This window comes from Bubalus bubalis, chromosome 15 (assembly GCF_019923935.1).
Source record: "Bubalus bubalis isolate 160015118507 breed Murrah chromosome 15, NDDB_SH_1, whole genome shotgun sequence".
Lineage (NCBI taxonomy): Eukaryota > Metazoa > Chordata > Mammalia > Artiodactyla > Bovidae > Bubalus > Bubalus bubalis.
This window is the reverse complement of record NC_059171.1, coordinates 16,313,723-16,335,706: the sequence shown is the minus strand read 5'-3', so window position 1 is coordinate 16,335,706 and position 21,984 is coordinate 16,313,723. Positions and strand designations below refer to the sequence as shown.

The 21,984-nt window shown below is 44.6% G+C and overlaps 1 protein-coding gene across 3 annotated transcripts in view; it reads left to right on the top strand.

Annotated features, from left to right (window-relative positions):
- Positions 1-14,558: 14,558 nt before the first annotated feature.
- Positions 14,559-21,984, top strand: part of NIPAL2 (NIPA like domain containing 2) — a 90,957-nt gene continuing 83,531 nt past the window's right edge. Inside the window, exon 1 of one of the 3 annotated variants that reach the window (XM_044928554.2) lies at positions 14,559-14,810. In XM_044928554.2, coding sequence (XP_044784489.2) covers positions 14,676-14,810 — 135 coding nt within the window. In that variant the 5' untranslated portion in view covers positions 14,559-14,675. The remainder of the gene's footprint in view (positions 14,811-21,984) is intronic. The other 2 variants (XM_025265074.3, XM_006048773.4) reach the window with 2 other exon arrangements.

Here is a 21,984-nt window from a genome sequence, read left to right as displayed (position 1 = left end):
TGCTTTGTTCCAGAATGATATCTCAAAGGAGTACAAGTTATACCACTTGGAGTTCAGATAGCCTTGGTGAAAATTTAAAGCTATTATAGAAAGATGAGTGATGAATTCAAGGAAGCCAGAAAGTGCTTGAACCAAAAGCTTTCAGCTATTCAATCAAAAAATTAGCGAGAGTCAGTGACAGCTTGGGTGCCAGGGATGAAGATATAGAAGGGATGAAAGATGTCTTAGCTGGGTAGGAGACTAGAATTATGCTGATCTCATTATGAGGGATAGAGAAATTAGGACAGAGAGCCAGTTTGGAATATTTAGTAGAGGAGTGAGGGTGATGAGTGATTTCTGAGAATGTTGATCTTACGTGGAACAGGGAGATACCCTGTAAACAGCTAGAAAATACAGATTAAGAAGGTAGGTAGAGAAATCAGAACCAAAGTTGAAGTTTCCAGTATCTTTACTGTAGAATGTAAATAAATTCGAAACTGTTGACTGTGACTTCCCTATATCTACCCAAGCCAAAGATGTACTTTTCCTGGACTCCAGCTGGATGGAGTGATTTGCAGACCCCCTACATTGTCCTTGACCCTCTGGGACATGTTCCTACTCATTCCTCACCTGTCTGGAAGGCTCTCCTCCTTTCCCTGCCCCACACTCCCCAATAATTTACACCCCAACTTCAACCCAATCTTCAGGTCTTTATCTTTTCTGGATATATGCTCAGGAGTGGGATTGCTGGATCATTTGGTAAGTCTGCTTTTAGTTTCTTAAGGAAATTCCATACTGTTACCCATAGAGGTTGCATCAATTTCCATTCCCACTAACAGTGTAGGAGGGTTGCCTTTCTCTATACTTCAGGCCTTACTTTAGATATTGCCTCCCTGACTGCCCCCTTGCACATGCATGCGCACGTGTGCATGTACACACACACACACACACACACACACACATACACATACACTCCTCTGTTAGGTTAGCTGCTCTCCTACAAACTTTCAGAGTACTGAATATTTCCCCCACTACTCTGTGTTATAAAATCCTGTTTCTTGATATACTTATCCAACTTGAGTTTAAGGTTCCCAAGGGCAGGCCTTGAATCCTTCCTGCATGTGATAACATTCCTAACTCCATTACACATAATAGGCACTCCATAAATTGAATGAACAAATGAATTTTCAGAGAAGGTTGAATGTAAGCCAAGATCACAGTAAATCAAGCTCTCCAAAAAGCATGTCTGAAAAAGAGGATGATAGTTGACATTTGATGATAGTTGATACTTCAAATAACAAGCTTGAAGGGCCTAGAAAAATCTCATGGTATACATGTATCTTGTGGAATGGATATTATGGTTATGGTGTTATGCTGTGATTTTTCTAGTAAGACATGTAAGACTGAAGCACACCCATGTGGGTGGTGGGTATGTCTTCAAAGAAGCCCAAAGCCTTTCTCAGGACAGCCACCTGGGAAAGACCTGGGTTCTCAAACAGGACGTAGAACTGAGGAATGGAATGGATGGTGGAAGGCTAGACTTCATCAAGCTTAACCTGGAGCTACACCTTCCAATACAGCAGCCATTCATTAAACATATGTGGCTTTTGTGCCTTGAACTGTGCTGCCCGAACTGAGACATGCAAATGTAAAATCCAAACCAGATTTCAAGCACGTTACGAAGAAATTAAATATTTAATTAACATTTCCATGTTGACTCTGTGCTGAAATGATAATATTTTGTATATTGTTGTCGATGTTCAATCACCCAGTCTTGTCTGACTCTTTGCGACCCTATGGACTGCAGCATGCCAGGCTTCTCTGTCTTTCACCATCTCCCAGTTTGCCCAAGTTCATGTCCATTGCATCAATGATGCCGTGCAGCCATCTCATCCTCTGATGCCCTCTTCTCCTTCTGCCCTCAATATCGTTGTATATAGTAGGCTAAATAAAGTGTTATTAAAATTAATTTCACCTGTTCCTTTTTACTTTTTTCACATAGCTACTAAGATTTTTAAAATTCCCAAGTGTGTCTTGCCTTATAGTTCTTTGGGACAGTGCTGGTCTAGACTTAAGAGGAGATCTAGACATCTCTGAACATCCTCCTGGGTGAAGCCGTTAAGGCAGCAGGTAGAATAGACCTGAAAGCTTGGCAGCTAAGCCATGTCTTGTAAAAGTAGGATGATGTATGAGCATGTTTGTGTTGGTTCCACCATAAGTAAAGGCTTTCTTTACAGTGACTACCGCATGCGAGCATACTGTGCTAGGCATTGGAGCTTCAGGATAAACCAGATGCACACGGCCCTACGCTCATGAAACATACTATCTGGCCACATGATTTGGCCCTCTCCCCACTCAGGAGATTTTCCTTCCCCTACTGCCATCCCTGGAGGAGAGCCAGTGGAGGAGGGATCACGACATTTATTATTACTATTGTTATTTGTTATTGTGATTAAATTATTGAATGTTTACTCGTAAGCGGGCTAAGCACTTTCGATGCCTTGTCTCCCTGAATCTTCATGAATAATCCTACACAGCAGGAACTATTATTATTTCCATAAAGAGGAAGAAACTGAGGCCTGGGGAAGGAAAATAACTTGCCCAAGGCCACACAAAAGGGACAAAGCCCAGAGTGAAACTCAGATCCACCTGCTCGGGTGCCCCACTTTTAACCACTGTACGTCACACCTCATCACCTCACAAACACCAAGTTACAGGCACCCTCGTGGCTTCAGTCTGTGCAGGTACTGTCCTCAGGACCTAGCTTACATATTTAAGTGTGGTTCTTATTGTTTGTATTATTCCTATTGTGTGCTAAGTCGCTTCAGTCATGTCCGACTCTTTGCGACCCCATGGACTGTCATCCGCCGGGCTCCTCTGTCCATGGGATTCTCCAGGCAAGAATACTGGAGTGGGTTGCCATGCCCTCCTCCAGGGGATCTCTCTGACCCAGGGCTCAAACCTGCGTCTTTTACATCTCTTGCATTGGCAGGCAGGTTCTTTACCCCTAGAGCCACCACAAAAAGGGAAACTGAATCTCAGAAAAGTGAAGTAATGTGTCCAAGATCACAGAGCTACTCAATTATGGCATTATTGAATCTTAGTTCTCCTTTATTTAAAGTTCTCTAAATATTCCATCTCTCTAAAATACCCATACAAGATATTATTTTAAGCGTGGCTGGTAGGTAAAAGCCAACCCTCTTTGATTGGAGACTGTCAGACATCCCAAGACATCTCAGGGAGACGGATTAGTCCCTTCTCAAGTGGCTCTCTCTTCCCCTAAGTAGACAGAAGAGGAAAACAAAAACAAAAACAGTATTTGTTATAATCCAAGGAAGATAAAATTCTCCTGGACTCATCCTTCAGAGTTGGAAGCATTCTGCACGGTCACCTAGTCCAAACCTCTGATTTCACAGATGAGAAAATGAGGCTGAGGGAACTCAAATGACTTGCCCAAGGTCATGCAGCTGATTCCTGGCAGAGCAGAACTGGAGCTTGTGTGGTTTCTCAGAGAAGATGACTCTCTGCAATCCACACTGCCTCCTGAGGACTGACAAGGCCTGGGGGAGATTCAGGGAGGGGGCGCTGCCTCATTGGCTGCAGGAGGCACAGTCTGCACTGTCTTCTGGCTCACACAGTTTCTGTCCCATCCCCCAAGCACTCACTAAGAACCAACAGTGAGGCGGGCCCAGGTACACAGGACTGACAGTATAAAACCAGCACAACTGCACCGGGGAAAACAAGTCGAGGCTTTTTCTTTCATTGCTTTTCTTTCTTTTTAATCATGTGCAAATCCAGAAGAAGGGCTTTGCAGAGGGTGTGTGTATCACTCCATGCAGCGGCCTCAATGCTTGACCTGCTGGGCAGGTTTCAGAAGGCGTGTTCGGGAGGAGACGCCTTTGGGAGATGCAGCCGACATTCTGTGCTGATCCTGGAAAACTTCACACACAGTCAAAAGATTTTAATGAGCAAGCTGGTCCTAAAGCTGTTCCTGGAGGCTGCACCCCAGGCGTCAAGCTGTTCCCTGGCGCCCTGTCGGTCCCCGCCCACACCTGCACTCTCCGCTTGCATCCGGTGTTCCGTACTCCTGACATAGTCTTTCTCCTTCCCAGCACCCATTTTGGTTAAACTCTTCCCTCGGGCCCTGCCCAAGGATCATGGCCTCCTTGAAGCTATTCCAGACCATGGTCAGCCTGCTGCTGCTGCTGCTGCTGAGTCACTTCAGTCGTGTCCAACTCTGTGCAACCCCATAAATGGCAGCCCAGCAGGCTGCCCTGTCTCTGGGATTCTCCAGGCAAGAACACTGGAGTGAGTTGCCATTTCCTTCTCCAATGCATGAAAGTGAAAAGTGAAAGTGAAGTCGCTCAGTCGTGTCCGACTCTCAGCGACCCCATGGACTGCAGCCTTCCAGTCTCCTTCATCCATGGGATTTTCCAGGCAAGAGTACTGGAGTGCGGTGCCATTGCCTTCTCCGGGTCAGCCTGCTAAGCACTCCTTTTTCTGGAATCTAAGATGAACCTATGCATGCTCAGTCGCTTCGGTTGTGGCCGACTCTTTGCGACCCTGTGGACTGTAGCCCACCAGGCTCCTCTGTCCATGGGATTCTCCAAGCAAGAAGACTAGAGTGGGTTGCCATGCCCTTCTCCAGTCTAAGATGAATATCCTCCTGCATGTTGCACTTAGTTATCCAGTTCATACTTGATTTGTACTTTTTATGTACATGTTCTGGCTCCTAAACTGGCAGTTAGCCACTCAAAACAAGGGACAGATCTAGTTTCCCCTGTGGATTCCAAAATTCTTCCTACCACAGAGCCCTGTAAGCAGCAGGCACTTAAGAAACCTTGGATGTTGATGACAAGGACAATACGATGATGATAACATTGCTGGAGGAGGAGAGGGGGAGGACAAAGACAGAAAAGAAATTCTATCCAGGTAGAATGGCCTACAAATCAGATTACTACAGAGATCCAACTCCAGGCCAAAGGAAAATGGTAGAAATAATCAAATTTATGCCTGGGAAAGTTCTGCCTGCCACATTTGTCACTGCCGGCAGGCCATTTTATCAGTTTTAAAAGCAAACAGGACTGTCTCTCTTATTCCCTTTCTTCCAGAGCCTGCTATATATGGTATCTAACTTCATGAGTCAATTTGGGCCACAGGATAAGCAGGTATTTGGTCAAGCATTCCTTTGAGTGTCTCTGGGTGAGATTATCATTTGATTCAGTAAACTGAGAAGAGCAGATTGCCCTTCCTCATGTAGGTGGGCCTCATCCCATCAATAGAAGAAGAGGGAATGATGCTGACTGCCGAGCTGGGATGCTGTTCTTATCCTGTTTTCAAACTTGAACTGAAAAATCAGCTCTTCTTGTGGTAAGATTTGAAGGAAAATTCTGCCTGCCCCACCTCCAACAGCCCCAATTCTTACTCCCTTGACAGAAATACTCTTTTGGATGAAGACATCACATTACCAGGACTCTATTTAGAAAGCAAATAAGCACAAAATAAGAAGAGCTATTACTTTAATATCTTGGCATGGATTCATCCCCAGATGAAAGTAGAGAGCAAAGGAATGGGACCTGAAATGCTACCATTTACGATGAGACAGAGGGAGAGATGCCGGGGACCAGGCCTGAGGTGACACAGCCTTAGGAAGTTGTACAGAGTCCAACATCAATGAAAGCAGGAGGGACAGGGAGCATATGGAGGACAGGGCATGCGGTAGGGCTGGGAAAGAGGTCTTAAAAGAAGTCAAGATAAAGTCAGACTCCTCTGAAGGGGTGGGCACTGGATGAACATTCCATCAGTTGGATACTTGTGTTACAAGGCTGGCTGTGTTCCTGTTTCTCCAGGCCTGGGACCAGAGACTCTTATCAGCTCTCCCCTCCCTTGGCCTCTACCACCTCCTCGTGATCTCTCACTAAACTCTGCTGTTTTAAATTTCCTGTTGCTTGGATCCTGTCTTCACGTCTGGTTCTGCCCACAGGCCCTGAGGGTCATGCCAGAACGGGGCCTCCACCTTTCCACCTGGTTCCACCCTCGAGAGACCTCTCACACCTTGAGAATCGTGTCTTGCAGAGTGTGGATGATCCCTGTCCTAAGCCTCCTGTGGCTTCCAAGTGATGCACAATTAAATAAAACTCCTGGCTCTCCCTTAACAGACTCCTATTCTGCTCCTATCGAAGGTCCTTTTTGGTTATAACTAGCATTCCCATAGTGGATTGGAGTTGACGGAAACATTATTGTGAGCTATAATCCGTCTGTCATCCGATACTCAATTGAAACTGCTCAAGCAAAGATCACCAATGACTTTCACTGGTTGTTATTGCCAAAACCAAAGACTCCGCTAGCCACTGCAGGAGACGCAGGAGATGTAGGTTCAATCCCTGGGTCAGGAAGATTCCCCTGGAGGAGGAAATGGCACCCCACTCCAGTATTCTTGCCTAGAGAATCCCATGGACAGAGGAGCCTGGTGGGTTACAGTCCATGAGGCCACAAAGAGCTGAACATGACTGAGCAACGGAGGACGCACAAGTGCACGTTGCCAAAACCAAGAAACACATTTTGTTTGTTGTCTTGGTGTTCTCTTTGCTGTTGATGGAATTATTCACATACCCCTGTTTTTATTACTCTCTCCTGCCCAAGTTTCCACGGCACCACTCTATGCTGGTTCTCCTCTGCATGGTCTCCTCTGTTCAGTATCCCTGCGCCTCAGCTTAGTAAGTGCCCCACTTCCCTGAAGAGTGAGCATGTGACCTAGGTGGGCCAATCATAATACCAAATCTCTCTGTCCTCACTAATTGGTTCAGAGATGGGCCACGTGTCCCAAATCAGGCCAATCAGAGTTTTTCGCCAGGATTTGCCAATGAAGCTGGTTGGAAATACCTACTGGAGAAGGCAATGGCAGCCCACTCCGGTACTCTTGCCTGGAAAATCCCATGGATGGAGGAGCCTGGTAGCCTGCAGTCCATGGGTCGCTAAGAGTCGGACACGACTGAGCAACTTCACTTGCACTTTTCACTTTCATGCATTGGAGAAGGAAATGGCGACCCACTCCAGTATTCTTGCCTGGAGAATCCCAGGGATGGGGGAGCCCGATGGGCTGCCATCTATGGGGTCGCACAGGGTAGGACACGACTGAAGCGACTTAGCAGCAGCAGCAGCAGGGAATACCTTCAACCAATCACTTTTGTTATATAACAAGCACTCTCAAAATCTCAGTGGCCTGTGACACCCATTACTTGTTTTCTTGCCAATAGTCCACAGTCAGATGTGGCAAAGGCTGCCTTTGGGTATGTTTCACAGGTTTCTTTATTCTCTCTGGACCGGTGGCTACTTGGGACACACTCTTCTCAGGACAGGGCACCAAGCAAGCAGAAACATGTGACGTTTCTTCAAGCCTTGGCCAGAACAGTCACACTGTGACTCTGTCCACACTCCCAAAGCAAGTCATGTGGCCACATCCACAATCACTGGGAAGATACCTCTTGTGGGAGGAATTGCAGGTGTGTCATAAAAATATCCCTGCATGTAGGGGCATGAAGAACTGGGAACAATAGTCAATCTGCAGCGTTCCCTTTACCTCTCTGAGCCCAGGCTCTAAAAATGGACACTGGGAGCCGCTGTGGCCCTGCCCCCCTCATGTGAAGCAGATTTGAGGATGAAACATATACCCAAAAAATCAAGTTCCTCGACCCAGTGGTGTGACTCCGTCTCCCGCTTCCCAGATATTAGTTATGAGCTATTGAATTTCCCTTTGAATTGGGATTCTATCATTCACATGCCAAGAGGCCTGGAAAATATAGTCCCTTCCCTCTCAAGTGGTCCTTCTGGGCCTTGTGTTCTGTACTCAGCTCTTCTGTCTCTAGAACAAGGATCAGCAAACTATGGTTCATGGGCCAAATCTGGCCGGCCAACTGTTTTTGTGAATAGCTTTATTGCAACACATCCCCATGCCCTCACTTATGTATTGTCTGTGGCTGCTTTCATACTATAATATCAAAAGTAAATAGTTACGATAGTGGCCACAGAGTCCATAAAACCTGAAACAGTTACTACCTGGCCCTTTACAGACAAACAGCGCTGAGCCCTACCCTAAAAAGGGGGGGCCATGTGCTCTCTTGGTCAGTCTCATTCACCTGCAAGCTGGTGAGTCCCAAATCTATCTCCCTGGCCCTGACTTCACCTTGCATCTTGGGATAACTCTGTACACCCTTTACTGCACGGATGCCCCACAAAACACCTCAAATTCAGTAAGTTTCTGACTTAAACCAAACTCATCCCTTTTCCCCCTAAATCAGCTCTTCCTTCCAATTTGCATCAGCAATGGTGCTGGCTTGGCACCCAGCACCCAAGCTAGGCTCTTCTTTCTGCCTTCCTTCTCTGCCCCATAAACAGGTTGCTCTGGTTTTTATGTCTAAACTTTTCTTAAACTCTCTGCTTCTCTCCAGTCTTTCTATATATCCTCACGTGAGCCATTGCAGTCTTCTCACTTGTCTCTTTATCTCTGGCGTTTTCCACCTGTCCTTCCAGCGGAGGATCTTTTACAGCACCAATCTTGTCCTGCAGCTCTCTTATCTAAAGTTTCTCCATGGCTTCCATTAAGAATCAAGTCCAACTTTAATAAACCAACATGTGAAATTCTGAATCTCCTGGCCCTGCCAGTCTCCCTATCCTTACTTTAGGGTACATCTCACCCCACCTGAGACTAACGTGGAAATGTACAAACTATGCTGTTTATTGCCTCTGGCCTTTGCTTATGCTGTTCCTGCCCTGCTCACCCCTACCTCTCTCATTCATTTGGCTAACTGGTCCTTCGGGATTCCAACAGACATCATCCCCCTCTAGGAAGCCATCTCAGGCTTGCACCTGCCTTTCCGAGCTGAACTGAGTGCATCTTCTTTGCTCTTTCCTAGCTCCAGGCAGAGGTTAATTCAAGTTTACCAGCTTCCCTGCCTATCTGCTCACTACAGTGCAAGCCCCAGGGACAGGGCCCACACTTCATTCATCCTTGTGTCCTTGGCTCCTGCACAAAATGTTTGGCGAACTGAACTGAACTAAAAAATGTTTTTCTCCAGCATTACCTACCACTGAATTTTTGCAACAGTCTTTGAGAGAAATGTTATTATTTTTGCTTTATGAATGAAGAAACTGAATCCCAGAGAATTTGTCCAAAACCATGTAACTGATGAAGAGCAGAAGACTGAACTTAAATCCAGGTCTAAGGACCCTGAACTTTTGGAAACTTTGACCACAAAACTGTGTGCTTTCCTGAATTATTTATAAAATTTACATAGAAACATAAAAACATACATAGAAAGTTATGTCATATTACACATAAATGTATATTTTTAATAATAAAATGAATGCCTGTGCTCAGTTTAAGAAATAGAACATTGCCAATACCTTTGAACCACTATCCAAATTTTTTCATTCCCTTGCTTTTCTTCAAATTTTCCCACATATGGATGTACTCAATGTATTGTATTTCATCATATAAATGTATCAAAGTTCATTTGCCCACTAATTCTGTTGATAGACACTTGAGCTGCTTCCAAGTTTGTTTACGTGTTTGTTATTACAAAGCATCCTATTATCCTTGTACATTTCTGCTATCCACACACAGAAGTTTCTCTGGGGTATATTTATAAGAGTGAAATTTATACGTGCACCTTCCTCTTTACCAAACAACGTCCAATTTCCAATATCTATAGCATCAGCAATGAATAGGAGTTTCTGATGCTCCATATGTTCACCAGTATTTGGTCTAAATGCTTGTGTCCTTCTAGAATTCTTATTTAAAATCCAACCCCCTCAAAAGGGGCTGGTATTAGTAGGTGAGGCTTTAGGAGAGGAACCCTCATGAATGGGATTAATGCCTGATAAAAAGGCGCCAGAGGGATCCCTAGCCTCTTTCAATTCACATGAGGGCACAGCAAAAAGGTGCTGGCCATGAACCAGCAAGAGGGCTTCCCTGAATATGACCTTGCTGGCTACTTGACCTTGGACTTCCAGTCTCCAAAACTAAGAGCAATAAATTTCTGTTGTTTATAAGCTACACAATCAGTAGTGTTCCCAAATGTACCGAGACAATTTGTAAATTAAAAAAAAATTTTTTCTTTTGCCAAACCAGCAGGTATAAAATGGTTCTTATTGGGATTTTAACTTGGCTTTTCCTGATTATTGATGAGATGGAAGCATTTTATGTGTTTATGAGTCATTTGTATTTTCTCATGAAAAATGCCTATTTATATTTTTTGCCCATTTTTCCACGAGGCTGCCTGATGTTTTTTGTTATTTACCTGTTATTTATATTTTCTGGATATGAATCATCTGTCAATCACATGTGCAACAAATAAACGTTCTTATTTTAGTTAGTTTGTTATCTTAGTTTGTGACTTATCTTTTTATACTTTATGGTCTATTGATGTATAAAAGTTCTTAATTTTATCTTAATGGTATGCATCAATTTTTTCCTCTGTGGTTTGCATTTTTTTCTCTTTGTTTAAGGAATACTTCCCCATCCTAAGGTAATAGTAGTACCCAAGGTAATAGTAGGGCTTCCCTTGTAGCTCAGTCAGTAAAGAATCTACCTGCAATGAAGGAGACCTCAGCTCGATTCCTGGGTCGGGAAGATCCCTGAAGAAGGAAATGGCAAGCCACTCCAGTATTCTTGCCTGGAGACTCCCATGGACAGAGGAGCCCTGTAGGTTACAGTCCATGGAGTCTCAAGAGTCAGACACGACTTAGTGATCAAACCACCACCAAGGTAATAGTAAACACCAGCACTTACTGAGTCCTTTCTTTATTTTTTATGAGATTTCTTGGGGGTTTGATTTTACTCTTTGTTTTTGTTTTTCATTTAAACTTTTTATTTTATATTGGAGTATAGCTGGTTAACAATGTTGTGATAGTTTCAAGTGCACAGAAAAGCCATACAGTCATACATACACATGTATCCCTTCTCCCCCAAACTCCCCTCCCATCCAGGCTGCCACATAACACTGAGCAGAAGTCTATGTGCTATACAGTAGGTCCTTGTTGGCTGTCTATTTTAAACATAGTAGTGTGTACATGTCCATCCCAAACTCCCTAACCATCCCTTCCCTCCGTCTTCCCTCAGTAACCATAAGTTAGTTCTCTAAGTCTTATCCATTCTTCTGTCAATGGACATTGAGGTTGCTCCCTTGTCTTGGCTATTGTAAACAGCGCTGCAATGAACACTGGGGTGCATGTGTCCCTTCAGACCATGCTTTTCACTGGATAGATGCTCAAGAGTGGCATACATTTATTTATTTGGCCCTGTTGAGTCTTGGTTGTGGCATGCGGGATCTAGTTGCCTGACCAGGGGTTGAACCTGGCCCCTTGCATTGAGAGCTTAACCACTGGACCACCAGGGAAGTTCCTTACTGAGTACTATGTTTCAGTACTCTTAACTCCCTTTCATGGATGATGAATGTAAGACACAGAGAAATTAAGCAACCTGATCACTGTCACACAGTAAACACAGCGGTGGAATAAGAATGTGAACCTGACCGTCTGCCTGTAGCATTTGCATTTTAAAGACTGTTTATACTGTCAGCTGTAGAGATCATCTGGTTAGTCCAAAAGAATTAAGAGATTTACCTTTCTCATTATTTACTCTGAGGTTGGCATTTGTATATGATGTAAGATACCTGAATTAATCTTTACCCTAATATCTACCTCATCCCCTTAGACATTCATCATTAGTGAAACTATCATTGACGGACTCATGCTAAAGGTGAATTAAAAAAACAAAACTATTTTGTAGAGGCTATAAGCAAGCAATCCTAGGCAAGGTGGGCAAAATGCAACCCTGCTCGCCAAGTTCACAGTGAAGTCCAGCTTCAAATGATGTGGCTCCAGAATAGAATCCTTTGAATTAACTGAGGAAGGCAGACCTCCACTGTTCCAGCGCTGAGGACAGGAGGTTGATCAAAGGCTTTTGGCATCTTGTAAAGTGAACAGAACAGCCCCCGAAGAAACCCTGCAAGAGGCACAGGCCATCACAATGCCCGGAACAGCCTCCAGCGCTGCCTACACTCCTGGGACCAGAATAGCTCACACGGCATTCCTGCTGCCTCCTTGTGAACTGTGTGGGAAGGAACGCTGGTCACGAATCCTTTGTTTCAACCACCCCCACACGCTAGGACAGTCACAGCAACTGCAGGGACATCTTGGCATCTAGAGCAGAGCACATCACAGGCTATATACATCATACCTATTCTGCACCAAGTGCCATCATCCTCCAAAAGTAAAGGTTTAAAACAAAAATGCCAAGAAACTGAAAGTGATTTTTTATTTCAAAAATAAAATGAGCTAAATGTAGCACAGAATGGGGGCCAGATCATAAAGGGTCTCCTACTGATAGACTGAAGAAGTGTGAACTTTATTGTGGCAGTGGGCAGGTTAGGAAAGTAACACGATCCATTTATTAGTTTGCGCATTACAGACCCTATGAGTTGTTGCAATCTGGCTGAGAGAATACACTATAGAATGGTTGTGCCAAGCTCTGCCAGTGATGCCCTCCCACCCTTCCTGCTCCTTCCTCACCAGCGGGGCTCACCTCCACTCCCAAGCCTGGAAATGCCTACCAGTCACTTTCCCGGCCTCCCTACCATGTGATCCAGTCCTGGCTAATGGGATTGGAGAGGGGGAGGCAGCTGGGGGGATTCTGGAAAAGCTTTCCTGTCTAGCGAAAAGATGCCTAAGGAGAAAAGCCCCACTTCTTTTCTAAATGTGATCATGTTTGTATGCAGTGTCTGGAGCTGCCACCATGAATAGGCACAAGGCCAATACCTCAGGGATGGCAGAGCAGAAAGATGGAGGTGACAACGTGGTAGAACCGCACAGAGCCACCCTCCCGCTGGAGATAACAGATGGTCATTGCTTAAGCCACTTTTACTTGGATATTCTGTTTCTCGTACCCCAAACCATCTCAACCGAAAGGAACATTAATAAAGTCCCGGCACAAAGTAATATAACGTTATAGGAAATATTAAAAATAGACACTGTTCCCTTCAGATACTTAATGGAAATAAATGAGCCTCGAAATTGGAAATAGTTAGCTACCATATTAACTGTTCACTGAATATTTTGAGTGCTGAAGCAGGAAACGACAACTTCAGAGATGTCCCGTTCTTCTTCTATCTGAAATTATTTTTTTTCTCTTTTTATTCTCTCATTTGCACATTTCCCTAAGGAACATTGAAAACCTTCTCCTAGTTCCCTGCTAAGTAGCAATTCTCTCTTCTTGTAGGTCTATCTTTGACAAAGTCAGGGCAGTCAAAGTACCTTATATAAGAAGACTCAGCATTGTGCCAATGAAAGAGTCGCAAGTTCCAGGGTAACAATAGAGAATCATGGAGTTCCCAAGGCCAGAGGGACCTAACATCACATGTAGTAACTCAGTATTATTTGAATACAGATAAAACCAGAACATCTGGTTAGAGTTCCTTAAGCCCATTACAAATTATCTCCCAACCTAAATTGTTACACGCAATGGCTGGCAACTTTCCAGCAAGTCCTTCTGGTTCCATCGGAGGGAAGCCCATCCAGTGCCAGATACACACCAGGGTCTTCCAGCTACCACTGGAGAGTCCTTCTTTCCTTCTAGGAAATTTGATACGGTTCAGTCAAGTGTTGGCCCTGAGATGTAATCTCTCCAATATTTATTGTCCTGTTGCTTACAACATTTGCTGGGAACTCCTGAATTTTCCATATGTAAACAGTTTTAAAAATATAAGTGAGAAACACTGCATCTGAGATAGAGAGCTGGATTGCCAGCTACTGAAGAAGGTGGCTGCTTTGGGTTCACCATCAAAGGTCTGTTTAGTCAAAGCTATGGTTTTTCCAGTAGTCAAGAATGGATGTGAGAATTGGACTATAAAGAAAGCTGAGCGCCAAAGAATTGATGTTTTTGAACTGTGGTGTTGGAGAAGATTCTTGAGAGTCCCTTGGACAGCAAGGAGATCAACCAGTCAATCCTAACAGAAATCAGTCCTGAATATTCACTGGAAGGATTGACGCTGAAGCTGAAACTCCAATACTTTGACCACCTGATGCGAAGAACTGACTCATTGGAAAAGACCCAGATGCTGGAAAGATTGAAGGCAGGAGAAGGGGACGACAGAGGATGAGATGGCTGGATGGCATCACCGACTCAATGGACATGAGTCTGAATAAACTCTGGGAGTTGGTGATGGACAGGGAGGCCTGGCTGCTGCGGTCCACGGGGTCGCAAAGAGTCGGACACGACTGAGCGACTGTACTGCACTGAATGTCTCCTTTCACTCCTGTTCACTTTAGTTTTAAGTGTTGACTCGGCGCCCCTGGGGTTGGAAGCGTTTTGGCCTTGAGCGCATCCCGACCCCGCGCGCAGAAGGGCCCGTCGTGGGGCATCTGCGCGCCCAGGCCGGGCCACGCGGAGCTGCGGGCCGAGCCGAGACGCCCCGGGAGGCCGCAGTGCAGGAAGGCCCCTGGGGCACCTGGCACCGCGCGGGGGCGGGAACCAGGTGGCCCGGGCGCGCCCGCTTTGCCCGGACACCGAGCAGGAAGTGGCTCCGGCGCGGCCCGGGCGCGGCCTCCGCAGGGCGCGCCTCCTCCGCGGCGCCTGGCGGGTGCGGCTGGGCCGGGAGGCGGCCGGAGCCAGAGTCCCGGCGAGCGGGCAGCGAGTGCTCATGGCGGCGCCGGCGCCGGGGGAGCCCGGGGCCGCCGCCTCGGCCGTCCTGGACGAGCTGGCTCGGAACTTCACGTATGGGGCGCAGGGCGCCGGCAATGGCTCCCTGTCGGGCGCGTGGTACCGCCGGAACCAGGTAAGGTCCGGCCGCCCCGCCGCCCGGGGGGGACCGGGTTGGGGCCGCCCTCCGGCCGACGGTCCCCAGGACACCGGGCTGCCCACGTGGGCAGAGCTGACACGCAGTTTCCACACGTGGACCTCACTGCCCGGCGTTCGGGAGAGCGGGGAAGTCCGGGGCAGCCTCCCCGGGGAGTGGGTCACACAGGCCGGCGGTTCTGGGCCTCTGTGTCCCCAGACATCCCGCCTCTCCAGCCTCTTCTCCCAGATGGACTCTAAGGCGTGTGGGGGCAACCCTCCTCCACCCGTATTCGCCCCCAGGATCATTTTACAGTTAAAAACATGAGTGACACTGTTTCTCAGAATCAGAGAACTGGTTCAAGGCCACCAGATAGCACCTCTGTGCAGATGCTCTGAGCGTGACTGTATGTGTGTGTGTGTCCCCCGTGTATCAGCTCAGCTCCTTCCATTTCCGCACAAGGAACACTGACATTCTCAGATTGCAGTTGCCAGACTCTCTCCTTGCTCACCGGCCCTGTGGGAAAACGTCGTCAGCCTCAACAACGCCCATGAACGCTGGAAACACACATTTAACAAGATCAAAGGGGATTGGAGCTGCCCATTTATTTCAGGCTTGGTTTAAGAGCAGGAGGGGGGAAAAAAGCCCTTCCTCTAGCCACATTTATATTCTTTCAAGAACGAGCAAGTGATCTTGATATGGTGGATTCCAGGCTCCCTTCTGTTTTCATAATGTGTTACTTTGTTCTTGTTCTTTAACAAATCAATAGGTCTTTTTACTTTACAACAGTGTAATTATAAAATATCTGTTGTTGGTCTAAATCAGGGGCTTTAACCACTAATCAAACACCTGGAAGCCTTTATGCTTGCCAAGTGTTTTGAATGTTAGTTTCTGAAATGTTAGAATTTTGTTTTCAAAAATTTAGCTCAGAAGATAACTTACTTATATAAGGACAAAATAAACGTGTCCACCTTATTAGTTTTCAGCAGAGGAGAAAATGTCACTTTGAGTGTGTTTTACCACAAAACATACTAAAACAGGAAAAGTGAGAGGGCACTGAGCCTATTAGATTCCATTTCTCCTTCCTTCTACCAAGAAGAGTTACAAAGACTGTTTTTCATGGGGAGTTCTTTGAGCATATCTGTTATACTATGCTTATGCTAGCTTATGTTATAAAGCATATTATAATATGCTAATGCTAGAAACAGTCCCAAGAAAAGTCGGCTGATTTTTTTTTTTTTGTCTTTTTGGTAAAGGAATTAAAGAGTTAGTAAATGTGACCTGAGATGGCACCATCCAAAACAGGAGAAAACATTGTTTGCAGAGCGGAAACCTCTGTAGACATTAGTTTTCTTTAATGGTTCCTGGAATTCAAGATTGTCTTGGCTCTCTGACACCAGACATAGCTTATCATGTGACGTAAATGTGAAAACTTAACTTTATGTTTGCAAGGCTTAACTTGCCTTTGACAGCATAGGTTTGTACAGGTTAGAAAGAGTGTATCAGGAATATGCTAATTGAAACTACTCAGTTGACACCTGAACCATAGCTAGTTTGAGGTAAGACTGTATCAACTTTTCCCATTATTATGCAGATTTAGACTATCTTATAAGATTGTGGGATTTTAACTTTTCATTGATTGTATTTGTTTTTAAGCAAAAGTAAAACTTGATTTTTAAAAATTCATTCAGCATTTTATTGAGTGCCTCTTGTGCTAAGCAGGCCAGTAGAAATAAAATGGAATCTAATTTTTCTTTTCTTTTTGGACATTAACTGATTATGTACTGTGCTTAAGTCGCTCAGTCGTGTCCAACTCTTTGTGACCCCATAGACTGTAGCCATGGGGATTCTCCAGGCAAGAATACTGGAGTGGGTTGTCATGCCCTCCTCCAGAGGATCTTCCCAACCCAGGGATTGAACCCAGGTCTCCCATATTGCAGGTGGATTCTTTACTATCTAAGCCAGGAGGGAAGCCCTAACTGATTATAGATAGCTGCAAATGGGAGTGGCTTCAAGAAAACGAAATAAGGGATATAAGTTTAGGACTTCCATACCCAAAGTTAACCATGGTTATTGGATGGTGGTTTAGTCGCTAAGTCATGTCCGACTCTGGCAACCCCGTGTGCTATAGCCCACCAAGCTCCTCCCTCCATGGGATTTCCCAGGCAAAAATACTGGAGTGGGTTGCCATTTCCTTCTCTGGGGGATCTTCCCGACCCAGGGATCAAACTCCGGTCTCCTGCATTGCAAACAGTACTCCTGCATGCAGATTCTTTACTGAGTGAGCCACCAAGAAAGCCCTTGATTACTGGATAGCCAGAGTTTAAATTTTATGACTACTGAAATATTTGGACAGTGTCTGTTCAGTGATAGCTCAGCTCTCTGTTTTTTTAAGAGATAACCATCAGATCTGATAAATTAACCTTACTCACAGAAAAAGAGCAACTTCCCTGAAACACATTTCAGGTGACAGATGAATATTTAACAGTGCCTTCTTAGAATCAGTGACATCTAAGGCAAAGATGTGAATGGTTTTAGAGGAAGAAATCTCCAAACAAGTAATAAGTAGGAGTTCAGAGGGGAAAGTGTTCTAGGGAATCAGGGAAGCAAGCCTTTTGCCCAATCTGCATCACTTAGGCATCTGCCTATACAAGTATAAATGCAATTAAGTTCTGCAAAGGTATTTTCTTTATGTTTGATCCACAAGTTTTCAGTATAAAAAGATAATGCTTCTCAGATGATTATTGAACTCCCCACTTTGTATAAAGCACTGTGGAATATTCAACACAGTCTTTAGACGCAAACTCTTCCTTCCTTCTTGTTATTAGATGCTTGGGGAAACAAGCTATGTAGGTAACTCTAAAGCAAGGCAGTATGTTTTAAGTGTCATGTGAGGGATATAAAGTCCTTTGGGAATTCAGAACAAGGTGGGTTTTAGCAGGGGCCATCAGGGATGTTTTCCAGAGAGGTGCTATTTGAGCTGGACACTTCAAGACAGAGTTTCATTAATAAGAGTGCACAGATGGAAGGCACTGCAAGAAAGGAGAAAGTCTGCAGACCAAGGAGCAGCCCACATGGTCTGGACAGGTGCCCTTCTGAACGTTTTTGTACATAGAGTAGAAGTCAGTGGCCATTCTGGTTGCAGTGGAAAACTGACAGTGACAGGAAAGTGGAAGTACAGTTTCAGGTCTTAGATATCAACATGAGTTGCCTTGAAGGACAACGGGTTAAGATGTCTGGACTCTAACTGGTAGACAGTGGGGAGCCATTGAAGGTTTTTTTTGTGAACAGAGAGTGAAGCAATCAAAGCAAATGCTGCTGCTGCTGCTGCTGCTAGGTCGCTTCAGACGTGTCTGACTCTGTGTGATCCCATAGATGGCAGCCCCATCAGGCTCCTCTGTCCCTGGAATTCTCCAGGCAAGAATACTGGAGTGGGTTGCCATTTCCTTCTCCCAAAGCAAATGAAAGACATTTGAATTAAGGTTAGCAGTGTGAAGGAGCCTCAAACAGGCCAACTGTGGACTGAATCCAGCCTGTAGATGTGTCTTGTGTCAAACTGCACAGAGGTTTAAAAATGTTTAATACATTGCCAACATTTAAATTATGAGTATGTAAGGTTTCAAATTTCCATGATCTTTTTAAACATCAGAAGTGCTAGCAACTTGGCCCTCTTCCCCACATGATAACTGTGAGGGGGAGTTCACAGCGCAGAACATCTGTGCTCCCCACTTGGGCTGCCCCCCTGCTGTCTTCTCTTTTACCTACTGACCCCTGTAGGCATTTAATTTGCAACAAGCGTCAGAGGCTGTTGTCTAGTTTCTGCTGTCAGCTAGCTCAGTGCATGTAGGCAGGTCACACTGGGCTTCAGTTTTCCTTGCTGGTAAACTTATGCTTAGAAGGAAAGACCCACAGTCTTTTTCATGTTATCTGGTTGAATAAATAAGTGCTAATCCAGCAAGGCTGTAGAGGGAATGGACAGGAAAGAATGAACGTGGGAAATATTGTAAAGGAGGGGTTTCGTGGCTTTTCTTTAAGTTTATGCACGTTGCTAAATATCTAAATTCGAAAAGATACTGTCAGAAAGGTTTCTTCTGCATAGGGTGAAATGCAGAATTCAGATTTAATGTCCTTTGTTTGAACTTTTGATTTTCAATGGCTTGAATTTTTAAAGTCAACATATTTAAAGGAAAATTGATACATCTTGGCAGGGAAGAGGGGAATGGAAGAGACTGACATTTGTTATGCATTTGCTATGTGACACTTTATAGCTATTATCTCATTCGAGCCCCCCAACAACCTTGTAAGATATGTATTATCCTCACTGTTCATGTAAGGAAATTTGTGTTAAATCACTTGCCCCCAGATCTTACAGCAAGTAAGATCTAAACCTAACTGCAGAGCTATTTTTATTCCATGCCTGAAGGCCATTGCTTAGAAACTAAAGCTTGAAAAGAATGTGGTAAGGGAAAATGAATATGGCTTGTCTCACTGGACTAAAGAAAAATCACACTGTGTTTTATAGTGCCCTTTTATTGATTTTGCTTTGCTACCATTTATCTCTTTTCTGCTGGTCACTGCATCTGATTGCCTCTTAGAGACAGAAAAGTGTCAAAACTTACAAATAACCAAAGGACGAGGTGGAGGTTACTGGTCCTTTCCATTTCATTCCCAAGAAAAGCCTCTTTTTAAATTTTGTTTATACTTATTGACCTTTTTTTTTTTTTAAAGCCTTCCTTATATAGCCAATGTGGCATTTCCTCTTTACCAGGTTTTCTTCAAGATGTATGTACAATATAAGGCAGCAAAAAGGAGGAAGGAAGAAATCAATTACCTCCAAGCAACTGTATCAAAGCTTTTGTAACCATTATCATCATTGTAGTCACCCCATGGTCCTTAATTGAGGAACAGATTCTTAATGCTGTCGTGAATTTGTCACACCACATGTTTGTATTTAAATCTACCTGTCATTCCCACTCTTTGTGACCCCACAGGCTGTAGCCCACCAGGTTCCTCTGCCCACAGGATTCTCCAGGCAAGAATGCTGAAGTGGGTTGCTATTTCCTCCTCCAGAGGATTTTCCCAGCCCAGGGACAGAACCCGTATCTCCTGCTTCTCCTGCATTGCAGGCGAATTCTCTACCACTGAGCCACCAGGGAAGCCAATTCCTACTAACTAGTTATAAAGTTGCATTCATGCAGTCAGCTAAGTTCAGGCTGTGGGAAACTTCACCAGTTTACAGGTTTATGTGGCTCAGCTTCTTCGCAAATCACTTTTACAGGGGAAAGAAGGGGGAGAGCAAGGATAGAGATTCTCCTTGCAGATTAAAATACAACTAGAAGAGATATTCGGAGAAGGCAATGACACCCCACTCCAGTACTCTTGCCTGGAAAATCCCATGGATGGAGGAGCCTGGTAGGCTGCCGTCCATGGGGTCGCTAAGAGTCGGACACGACTGAGCGACTTCACTTTCACTTTTCACTTTCATGCATTGGAGAAGGAAATGGCAACCCACTCCAGTGTTCTTGCCTGGAGAATCCCAGGGACGGGGGAGCCTGATGGGCTGCCGTCTATGGGGTCGCACAGAGTCGGACACGACTGAAGTGACTTAGCAGCAGAAGAGATATTAGACAAAACAGACAGTCTCCCTTCACAGTGTTCAGGGATGCACACTTCTGTGGTGAAACCGTAAGGAAAAGGAAGGAAGTGATTGCCACGAAGTCAGACTAGGGTTTTCTTGGGCAACGGGAGAGGCTGTGATGGGATGAAGCAAAGGGAGGGCTTTGGGTGGGCACCCAGTTTCTGTTTTGTGATCTGGATGCTGTTATAAGAGTGTTTGCCTTATAATAATTCATTTTAGTAATTTGTTTGTCTATATCATTTTCTTTGCAGTTGCCTGTAATTACTATATTCTACAGTTTAAAAATGTTTAAAAATATTATCAATGCTATGACTGTTCAACTTGCTTGTTTTACCCAGATAGTGTGGGAAATGGTACGCTGTATTCATTTTGTTTGCTTAGGAGAATTATTTAAACAATTTCTTTTTAAAGTGTTGGTGATTGTTCAAATTGGCATTTGAGAGTTTACTATGGAAAAGATGACTTTCCCCTAAGCTATCCATTTTGTTCTAGGATAGGGTGTTTTAAAAAGCTTGGCCTCTTTACTAGATGTGTTGGCAATTTTCTTAATTTCTCCAAATCTTGACTTCTCTATCAAAATGGTAATAGCAATAACACTAATAACACTATATACCTTATAGGGTTGATGTAGGAATAAAATAAGATAATGTATATCAAATAGTTAGTGCCAGACACATAGAAAGCACAGAATAAACACTAGCTAGGGACTTCCCTGGTAGTCCAGTGGCTAAAACTCCTTGCTCCTAAGGCCCAAGTTCAATCCCTGGTCAGGGAACTAGATCTCACATGCCACAGCTCAAAGACAACTAAGACCTGGCCCAACCAATTAAAGGTAATCTGCAAAACTGTTTTTCAAAACTAGGCATTATTAGAAGTATTACAGTCAACCTATGTTACAGGAAGTATCATAAAATATACATTTCTAATGATTAGTCATTATTGAATTTCAGTCAGTTCGGTTGCTCAGTCGTGTCCAACTCTTTGCAGCCCCATGGACTCCAGCACACCAGGCTTCCCTGTCCATCACCAACTCGTGGAGCTCACTCAAACTCATGTCCATCGAGTCGGTGATGCCATCCAACCTTCTCATCCTCTGTCATACCCTTCTCCTCCTGCCTTCAATCTTTCCCAGCATCAGGGAAAGAGTCAGTTCTTTGCATTAGGTGGCCAAAGTACTGGAGTTTCAGCTTCAGCATCAGTCTTTCCAATGAATATTCAGCACTGATTCCTTTAGGATGGACTGGTTGGATCTCCTTGCAGTCCAAGGGACTCTCAAGAGTCTTCTCCAACACCACAGTTCAAAAGCATTAATTCTTCGGCGCTCAGCTTTCTTTATAGTCCAACTCTCACATCCATACATGACCACTGGAAAAACCATAGCTTTGACTAGATGGACCTTTGTTGACAAAGTAATGTCTCTCCTTTTTAATATGCTGTCTAGGTTAGTCATAGCTTTTCTTCCAAGTAGCAAGCGTCTTTTAATTTCATGACTGCAATCACCATCTGCAGTGATTTTGGAGCCCCCCAAAATAAAGT